Source organism: Eurytemora carolleeae, unplaced genomic scaffold (genome assembly GCF_000591075.1).
Source record: "Eurytemora carolleeae unplaced genomic scaffold, Eaff_2.0 scaffold313, whole genome shotgun sequence".
In the NCBI taxonomy this organism is placed as follows: Eukaryota; Metazoa; Arthropoda; class Copepoda; order Calanoida; family Temoridae; genus Eurytemora; species Eurytemora carolleeae.
The window spans coordinates 1-10,279 of NW_019396416.1; the positions used below are offsets into that span (position 1 = coordinate 1).

The 10,279-nt window shown below is 34.1% G+C and overlaps 1 protein-coding gene across 2 annotated transcripts; it reads left to right on the forward strand.

The window, feature by feature from the left end:
- The first annotated feature begins 569 nt into the window (after positions 1-569).
- Positions 570-6,360, forward strand: LOC111702888 (cyclin-A2). Of its 2 annotated transcripts, XM_023474682.1 has the most exons (9): positions 570-707; positions 1,272-1,379; positions 2,173-2,290; positions 3,000-3,280; positions 3,500-3,578; positions 4,017-4,256; positions 4,831-4,959; positions 5,302-5,472; positions 5,885-6,360. In XM_023474682.1, exons 4-9 carry the CDS (start codon positions 3,225-3,227, stop codon positions 6,002-6,004), a joined length of 795 nt encoding a protein of 264 aa, XP_023330450.1. In that variant the 5' UTR covers positions 570-707; positions 1,272-1,379; positions 2,173-2,290; positions 3,000-3,224; the 3' UTR covers positions 6,005-6,360. The 2 variants fall into 2 exon arrangements, with proteins under 2 accessions (XP_023330450.1, XP_023330451.1); XM_023474683.1 differs by lacking the exon at positions 1,272-1,379.
- Positions 6,361-10,279: the final 3,919 nt, after the last annotated feature.

A 10,279-nucleotide genomic window follows, 5' to 3' on the forward strand; every position in this document is an offset into this window, starting at 1 on the left:
ATATATACTATTGCGGTACAGTGTACCCTCCGCCATCGCATTTACGACGGCGGAAAACCAACTCTGGCGAAGATTTAATGTTAGCTGGGATATGACAAAAGCTGCTGAATAGGTCGGATGGGCAAGAAGATATGCCCATCTGACCTACAGCTATGTAGGTCAGATGTTGCAGTATGGTCGGTTGGGCAGTATAGCGGATGGGAGTAGAGCGGATCAACATTACCGCATTGACTTAATAAATAATTCTTAATTTTCAACAAATTAATTTTTTTTGATCCGGTACGAACTCCAAATTATTATTAGGCCAAGGTTAAAAAGTCTAAATACGGAGGAGGCTAGGATTTCCCAAATATTGATTAAAATTAACGATTTCGGGGCTCTTTACCCTCTAACTAGGCCTCCTTCATCATTCTTATTGGTCCAAAAAAAGGGGACAATTTGAAGATTATAACTTTTAATTTTTTTTTTGAAATTTTGTTCTGAAAATTTTTCCTAAACTTCGGAAACTTAAAGAATTAGAAAAAAAGTGTCTACAAATATCCACCTTTCAGAGGACTCCCCCNTCCTGCTGCTTAGTGCTTTGTGTGAGAGCTTGGCCTAATCGAGCAACCGTAAATCTTTAGGCCTTTAGGGTTCAATTCAGATCATAACAAATATCACGTAGATCCCAGAATCTACGTGGTTTTATACTACATTATACAAAATAGGTAACTATTTCATATTGTATTAAGTTTTACATCTGTTAAATATTATTTTAAATCTACATAAAATCGATCGTAAGCTGATGATTAATATTTTTATATTGTGGCAAGTTTTTAAAGTGCTTCAATAATTTGTATCTTTATTTTGAAGATCGTACGAAAAAAAGACTGTACATATTAATATTTTAAATATATATTTAGTGGATAAAGTTAGTCGTACTTCTGCCATAATTTCTGAAAACTTTCCATTGACATTTCTGGAATTGCAGTTTAATCATGTTTTCAGTTTCTATCAATTAACGTTGACACTTCAACCAGAGACGTACACAGGGGACACAGGGTGATGGGTGGGGCTTTTAGGTGAATTAGGGTTTCCAGGGGGTTTTCAGGCCCCAACGAAAGAATAAGAAGTAGGCCCCCTGAACGCTCCTGTGTACGCCCCTGATCAATTATAATAATAACTAAGAACTCAATTTTTAGTTTTAACACATTTATTTTCATTTACAAAAAACTAATTCGATCCGGTGTCATCAGCCAGCTAAGAATTTGTTTCTTAACCATTTTTTGCAGTTACTAGTTGCCCCTCGTGTACCGTGGGACCCAGCACGTACTGTACTGCAACTGTACACCGTACAATCAAGCTTATACAGAGTGCAACTCCATCTAGTGAACAAAAAAGTAATTTAAGTTAACTGCTAAACAGTTGTTGGGACGTGTGAATTCATCGCGATTACTTTTAAATCATTTGATTTCCTCATTTATATAACTTTTTACTGAGCTCAAATGTAAACCTAATTATTCTTTTTTGTCTTATTTTAAGTGACCTAATCTTGAGCAAAATATTGTTGAAAATCAATCTAACCAATTTTCAAATAAGGAGTGCATATTATCTCAATGAAAAAGGGTTTATGCAATATTAGGAGTTTTTTTGGCTATAGTAATTAAAAAGTCTTTGCATACAGATTTAAAAAATGCTTGCCAAATAATTTTTATATTTCTATAAGCCCTTAAACCAGTGCTTGGGATCCATTTAATTTTGATAAGGATCCGGATCCTTGATCCGCACATGGAAAAAAAGATCCGGATCCGGATCCAGGTCATTTCTTTAAGATTTATTGGATTTTTTTAACATAAAATAATTTTAAATTTTTTGTTTTATTTTTTTTCGCTTGGTTTTATCCTAAAACTTTATGAGTCATTCAGAAATGAGAAAATTTTTATAATCTCTCTTTTTCTCAAAAGTTCAGATTTGGGGGTTAGGACTATAAAAGTTTTTTTTTCAGTTTTTTGGTTGATATTTTACTCCTTGGATCCGGATCCGTGGATCCGCATATTTTTGCGGATTCGGATCCAGGAAGCCAAAATCTTGCGGATCCAAAGCACTGTCTTGAACTATTTCATAGAATTGTCATATGCTCTTCTGAGATAGTAGAACGGTTCTGCAAATCTAATATTTGTTTGTTTATTTTAGATTAAAACTGGCGTTTCTTGAATATAAATCTGCTATGGCCCCTGCGGTCCCCGCCCGACCTGCCTGGTTGGGCCTACCTAATTATTGTTGGGAGGACCCACCTAATTGAACAGTTTTTGTAAGTTTTTTATAACATAGGGGTATAGTTTTTCATGAAAGTACCAATGCATGCATTTTTTTCAGGGAAAATTTGATATGGTGACTTGAAAAATTCTATATTAGTGATTAGTGACCTCTTTTTCAGATTCCTTTTCTAATAGTTTCTAATAGGTGTATATAATTCCATTTTTTTATTTCCCCCCCCCCCCCTGCCAAATTTTTGTTAATAATAGATAATACCCAAAAGAATTTGGGTTTGATTACTTGTCAGTCAAGGGGTATGAATGTACATGAAAATCATCCATTATTTAATTGGGGTTTGTCTACAGTTGTACTTCTTAATATTTTAGAATGTATTTATGCGCGTAGCACGAATTGTTTTTAAAGGTGTATTTTTTGGGAAAAATTACTGATCACTCTTTTATTTATTTTTATTAGAGTTGTGTCTTCCCTTTTTCCTTCCCTTTCCCACTTTGCTTTTCTTCCCCGGACCGGGGCCGGGGAGAGATTTATACACCCCCTTTTATTTAACTTGAAAATTAAATGTTTTAAATTGGAAATTTTTTAATTAGGTTTCCTTTTTATCATAATGTTGAAGAAATTAACGTTTTGCTATTTTTATTTCGCCATACAATTTTTCCTATTTATTCTTGATTTCGAATAGCATGTTCTTTCTCCAGTAAACATATTATTTTGTTTAGATTTACATTTGTCAAAATATGTTTCAGGTTAATTGATGGAACCTGAGGAGTGATTTTTTAGTCTAGTTGAACCAACAAGAAAATTCCTACTGTATCTAAACCCTTCTCTCCGTTATGCATATAATGGAACTAAAGTATGAATGGATGAATGAATGAGTGAGTGAATTAAGCGACCAGCGCCATCGAGTCGCCACCCCTTTCATGGGACTAAAACACTTTCAGTTATTTTCATTTTTATAACTTTTCTACAAAATGGAGACGAAACTACTTTTAGATTGTACCAAGCGGATGCCAGAACAAGATGAAAGGTATTAAAATATCCACGAGTCGTTATATAGAAAACCAAGAGAACAATTTCTTTCTAAAAATTAGAATAACTTATGATAATGACAAGTAATGATAGATTTCAATTCATTTTCAAAAACAAAGTGATAATTTTCACTTTGTTTTTGTAGGGGAAAAAAATCATGATAGCTTTTAATAAAGCTATAAACTTGATATTTATTTTTATTAATTTAATTATGCAGTTGGCTACCGGCTGGCTGGCTGAACAACACCTGTTTAAGTAAACAATCCAGATCTGGTGTTGTGGACTGGCTGATTCAGGTCAATAATACTTTATATCCTCTCATTCAGGTCAATAATACTTTATATCCTCTCATTCAGGTCAATTATTATAGTAACTAATTTTATGATACAAAACGTCGATAAACATTACAAATTAAATATCAATTGACAAGTTTTTCCCTTTTTTGATACTTTTGACCAATAGTTCATTCGTTTCTCCTTAAACTCGTTTTTCCCCCAATACACTGATTTATATAATACATTGCTTACCTTCATGAGAAGATCAGGGCGGATGGTTTTTAATAAAAATTTACAGCCTTCTGTGCATAAATCAGTTAAATTTTCATTATGATCTAGGGTTGTTTTTAAGGAAAGTTTTCTAATACTTAAAACATTTTAAACGTCTATGGTTATATGACTAAAATATACTTTAATTCTAGTTTCAGTTTTAACTTTTTTAATATTATGATTGTGTAGGTTCAACAATATCTGGGTTTGGCTGACACCTGTCTCCATGCTGCTGTTGCCACCATGGACCTTGCTCTCTACACCGTAGACTGGGACCCTGAGGAGGTTCAACTCCTTGCCCTCGCCTCTCTTCAGCTAGCTGCTAAGATGGAAGAGGACACGCCCCCCGGCCCCGCCCTTTTCCTACCACTAGCAGGGGATATCTATGCCAAGGAAGATTTGGCTAGAATCGAAATGGAGCTCTTGCAGGTTGGAAATTTTTTTCCCCTCTTTCCCCTTCTCTTTCCCTATCCCCCTTTCCACCTCCCCCTTTCCCGTCTCTGCTCTTCCTCCTATCCTCAAAGAAGGACTCTCCCCCCCCCCACTCTCTCCTCTCCACTCTTTCTCCTATCCTCAAAGTAGTAGGTCCCCTCTCACCTCTCCACTCTTTCTCCTATCCTCAAAGTAGATGGACCCCTCTCCCCCCCTCTCACCTCTCCACTCTTTCTCCTATCCTCAAAGTAGTAGGACCCCTCTCACCTCTCCACTCTTTCTCCTATCCTCAAAGTAGTAGGACCCCTCCCCCCCCCACTCTCACCTCTCCACTCTTCCTCCTATCCTCAAAGTAGTAGGACCCCTCCCCCCCCCACTCTCACCTCTCCACTCTTCCTCCTATCCTCAAAGTCAAAGGATTTGGGGTAAAAATGTCAAATATGGGGAATTCCAAGGGAAACATATTTCTGGGGTATTTTTCTGTCTTTAAAGGGAGGGGGGGGGGGGACGAAAATATATGCTTAAGGAAAGGAACATCTTTGAATTTAGTGATTTTATTTTTTTCGTTTAGGCTTTGAACTGGAAGATTAGACAGACTACAGCTTCTGTATTCCTTCACTTCTACTCTGACCTATGTGGGAAAGGTTTAAAACCTTTGTTTAGGATGGCTCGAGCTATCCTAGACTTATGCCTACTCCAGGTATACCCAGTCACACCCAATTATAAGATACATGTCTGATTCTCAACGGTTCCCTTTATCTAATTAACAGTTGGGAAAATATCGTTTTTCTAGGAAAACAACATCTTCCACAATTTTGATCAAATGAAGGTTTTAAAAAAGTTACTTTGTGAATTGGTTCCTCTTAAAATAAATGATCACTTGAAATTACAACTACAGTTTAAGTCGACTTGTTTATTTACTGCAATAAGAATGTTTTTAAAATTGACAAGTGATTGATTGATTTTTTACTTTTCTTATTTAACAAAGTTTACTCGTAAAAATGTGAGATCAAGATTTAGAGATTTCATACTTTATATTTAGGACTGGTATGGGTGCGAGAAACCAAGTACGCTTGCGTCAGCTTGTCTTGCTGCTGCCGGCTGTGTCTTGGGTCAGCCCTGGTCGGAGGAGATGACGCAAGTAACTGGTTTTACGCAAACTGAGCTAGCTCCTACACTTAGACTTACGCTTTCCGCTGCTCTAGAAGATCAGGTGGGTGTTTTCAATTCAATTTTTTTCTTAAACATAGTTTTTCGTTAATCCATGTTGGGATTTCTTCCTTATACGTAGATAAGGTCTAAATCTACATTCATAAAGTTCAAATTTGCAGATTTCCGCCTAAAAATTGGTAGAATTTCTTACTAATTGGTTATTTTCCGCCAAAACTGGTGCATTTTTCATCAAAATTGGTAGTATATTTTATAAATTTGTAAATTGTACCCTTTTATTTGTAGAATATCTTTAAAATTTGGTAGATTTCCACAGTAGCCAAGTTTATTTTTTCCTCAAAATTGGTAGTTTATCTTTAAAAATTGATGCAGTTTACCCCTTAATTTGTCTTATCTTCCCACTAAATAAGTTGACTCCTGGCAATAATTCATTTTGTTTTATATTTGTTCTCCAGGGTGATGGTTTTGTTGAGAAGTCTGGTAAGGTTGGCAGGAACATCTGCAAGCTCAAGAATGGAATCCAGGGACTAGTTCATGGACTTGATCAAGGAGCCAGAGATACTAGAGCAGGATAAGGAGCTACTTGGACCTAGGAGCCATTAAAATCCGTTCAGAGCTACTTACACTTGTAAGGAACTAGGAGCTTGTTGAACCTGTTCGTAGCTAAAAGCTACTGAAATCAGTAAGGAGCTAATAGCTACTGAGACCATTAAGTAGCTAAAAGCTACTGAAATCTGTAAGAAGCCGGAAGCTACTTATAGCATTAATAAGGAGCTAAGAGCTTCTTATGTCCTGTAAGGAGCTCTAAGCTGATTGACACTCTTTGAAACTCCTTGAACGAGTTTGTAGCTTTAAGATCCAACGTATGCTTTACTCGACACTTGTCTCGCCTCGTACTCATTAGTAGAAATAGTAGATACTAGATACTAGATACACAGTTCAAGAAACAGTAGACACTATTTGTAGTTGTGATACTGTATCACTAGACACTAGTAGTAGTTCTGTTTATGAACATGATACTAGCTCAAGTATCTTTCGTCTTCATGTATTTAATAATTGAAATTCTTATGTAAAACAGGCAAAAAGTATCCTTTAAGACAATTCTTTATTTTAGAATTGAACTTCTTAAATGAAACTTTTTCATTGCATAGTTTAGGTTTTCAGTGTTGTCTAATGTCTTTATTAGTGTGTCACAGAGTCAAGAAAAATTGTGAAAATGAAATAAAAATACTTGACTCTGAAATCCTTAACCGACTTGTACTGTGTACACATTGTACATGTTTAAAATTTATTAGCAGCATTTAATCAATTTTCTCAATAGTATTTTGTATTTTATTTACTCAATTTAACATAAATATTTATACCACATTCTTATCATTGGAAATATACATTTTCTTTCATATTGTTTAATTTTACATTAAGAGACTTGTAATTTAAAAGATTTTGTATATTTATTAATGCAATTTTCATTTTAAAAATGAGTTCCAATTAAATATGACATTCAGTCAATGTTTCCCTCTTGCTGGCTGGCAATATTTTTAAAATTATTTATTTTTGTTGGATAAACATTTTCTGTAAATAGTATTTCATCGGGCAATGATTTACTGAGGTACCATTACGAAATATCTAAGACGGAATCACAAATCTATCCATGTTTACTTAAAAGGATTTTTCAGTATTGAACAATTTTTAAACTAGATTCTCTTAATGAACAATAATGCACAGTAAACACGTCTCGTAGGTCCTCGAATGAATCCCGAAAAATTTCTCTACAATACTGTATTCCCAGCTCAATTACCATGACTAGCAGGTCTCTCCCTTTAAGGGTTAAGTTTACAAACGGATTAATCTTCGTTAGGGAGGTTGAAAATATTGAGTTTCAGTTGAACAACATAGCTGCGAATGGATTAACAATGAATTAAATGTGTAATTGTAAGAGATTTAGTAAGAACTAAAGCATGATTGACTGAAGGTTGGATTTCACACTAAACTGAAAGTATTCAAATGATAATGTTAACTGCATATCAAATGATCTGACAAAGATAACAAGTTTGCCGCTGCTGGGATTTTAAAAAAAAGATTAAGATTGAAAAAAATCTGTACAGTCGTCTTTGAAGACTCATCCTTTGTGGGTAAGTTTGTTCCTTTTTAGAAAAAGCTTAGGATATTGTCATTGATATGTTAAGTCATTTAAGTTCTCGTCTGGAAAAAGCGACCCTTTTGATCGACAGGAAGACAAATGAAAGCAAAGTTCCAGGAATGTTATTATTTGTCAAAATCGTCCAGAACTAAGAATGTTCGAGATTTAATACATTCAGAATTTTACATTTCTTAATTTTCCAAGGAAAAGGAGTTCCACAAGTTCTTGCACTTCAAATTGTTGCAGGTATAAAACTCATGGTTTTTACAAAATTTTCTCGAAATTTTGCATTTTCTCAAAATTTAGCTTCGTTTTCGCTTCATTATTTTTGCGAAATGCGACCGCAAATTTTCGCATTTTTTTAAAGAAACGTTTCGTTCGCTGGAAACCCTATTTGTGCTGTAGGAACGTCTAAATCAAACTTTTTTTTAGATTTTTAAAGGGTTTTCAACGCTAGTGGATTTTATTTGCGCGCAATTGCGAGCCCTTCAATTACGCGCGATTTCATTCAATTCCTGCAGAAAAAAATGATTGAAATTAGAAGAAAAAAATATTCTCCAGACAGAAAGACGACAGTATATATATTCCTCAGTTTTACTCAGAAATAGGCTTAAAGAATACTATTGTAAAATTACGTCGACTGTCCCTTTAAATGGATTTCCAAAGATTTGCTGATTGGTTCGTCGACGAAGAAATTTTCCCAGAGAAAATTACAGGCCTCTTCAACCATATCCTGGAGGAATTTAAATTAAAAGTAGTGTTCGCGAAAAATCTAAAATATGAAGAATTACTCTGAGTTATCATTTTTATCTCTACGCCTAAATCCATAAGTAAAGCCGGGCCTTTAAAATAATTTTTTTTAAATGTTGGTTAAACATGATAAGCACGTATGTACGAAAAACTGTTTATTGAAAACTGATATTTCACCCCTCGGCTCTAATGTTGGCTCATACATACAACAGACCTCATTATTAAACTTCGAGCTTTAACTATTTTATCAAAGGTAATGTATGATAAATTGTTTTCATTAGGTTTTTTTGAATTTTTATGAAATATTTAACTTAAGGATTCTTTTTCTCCCCAAGCACAATAATAACCATTGCATCAGACGCTTAATTAAGAACATATTTTTATTAAACAATAAAAAGGTGTCTCTGGTGTTTAAAATGATAAGAAAGAAAAATTACTGAAAATAGAATAAATAATCATTTTAACCATGATTTTTTGTTTTGAATAATTTGAGCATTTTTGAGAGAGATATACTTCTGTAATAATTAGATAATAAGATGAGAAAATAAATTCTAATTTGTAATTTATTTAATTAATTAATTCATTTATTTAATTCTGTTTTCGTTGTATTTTTCATCCCTTGATGCTTTTATTTCATATCATGAATTTCCTTGGGGGGGGCCTCCAGGAGTTCAGGGGGTGGGGCCGTGGGCCCAAGCCCCTCTTTAATCCGCCTCTGGGCCACCCTCTATATTTTGTTTTAGATATATTCTGAATTCTAAACTAAGATCAAGATTAGTATAATTGGATACAGTTTTAAAATCCTTCCTTAATCTTAAACTTAAGCAACGCAGCTCAAATTCTTTTAATTCGGTCTTAATTTCTGTGTCTAAAATTACAATAAGGAGCAATTGCGATTATAAAAGTTTTACAAGATTTCATTTTTTATATAAGTATAGTTCAACAAATATGCCCTTCTCTCCCCTCCCCCCTCCCTCCAATTTAATTGTTAGTTTACTGTATTTTCTATCCATTTAGAGTTGAGGGCCAGGGCTGAACTCCCTGCATTATTATTCAAGAAATATTCAAAATTTCATTTATCTCCTAAATTTCATTAGTTCTTTGACAGCAAACTCATTCTTTCACACTTCCTAGAGCACTTCTGACCTCCCCCCCCCGTGCATGTCATTGTCTAATGTTTAGCACCAGGAACCCCCCACCGTCTATGGCTTCTCTACCCTTTGGATCTTTGGAATTTGTTATGAACCAAACGTAAAAACTATGATTGTAAAGGATTTTAGAGGTCGAAAAATATGTTAGTGCATAGGGGGGGGGGATTCCCGATGGAAAAGTGTCTTATAAGGTTTATTTCATTCCCCACCCCCTCCACTCCCGGCCCTGGAAAAATAAACTTATAATATAAAAAGGTAGTTTGATAGATTGTAACTTGGTTATGAACTAATGAATGGATTGGTTAATTTATTGATGAATTGATAGATTAGTGAAGTTATGAATTGAGGATGAATCGATGAATCGATGAATAGATGAATTGATGAATTGATGAATTGATGAATTGATGAATTGGTGAATTGATTGATTAATGAATTGATTAATTGGTTATGGATGAATTCATGAATTGATAGATTAATGAATTGATTAATTGGCTATAAATGAATTGATGAATTGATAGATTAATGATTTGATAAATCGGCTTTGAATGAATAGATGAATTGGTAGAAAAATGAATCGGTGAATTGGTTATGAATGAATAGCTATGAATTAATAGATTAATGTATTAATGAATTGGATATAGGTGAATTGATGAATTGATAGATTAATGAATTGATGAATGGGTTATGGGTGAGTTGATGAATTGATAGATTAATGAATTGTTGAATTGGTTTTGGATGAATTGATGAATAGATTAATAATTTGATGAAATTAATATGGATGAATTGATGAATTGATAGATTAATGAATC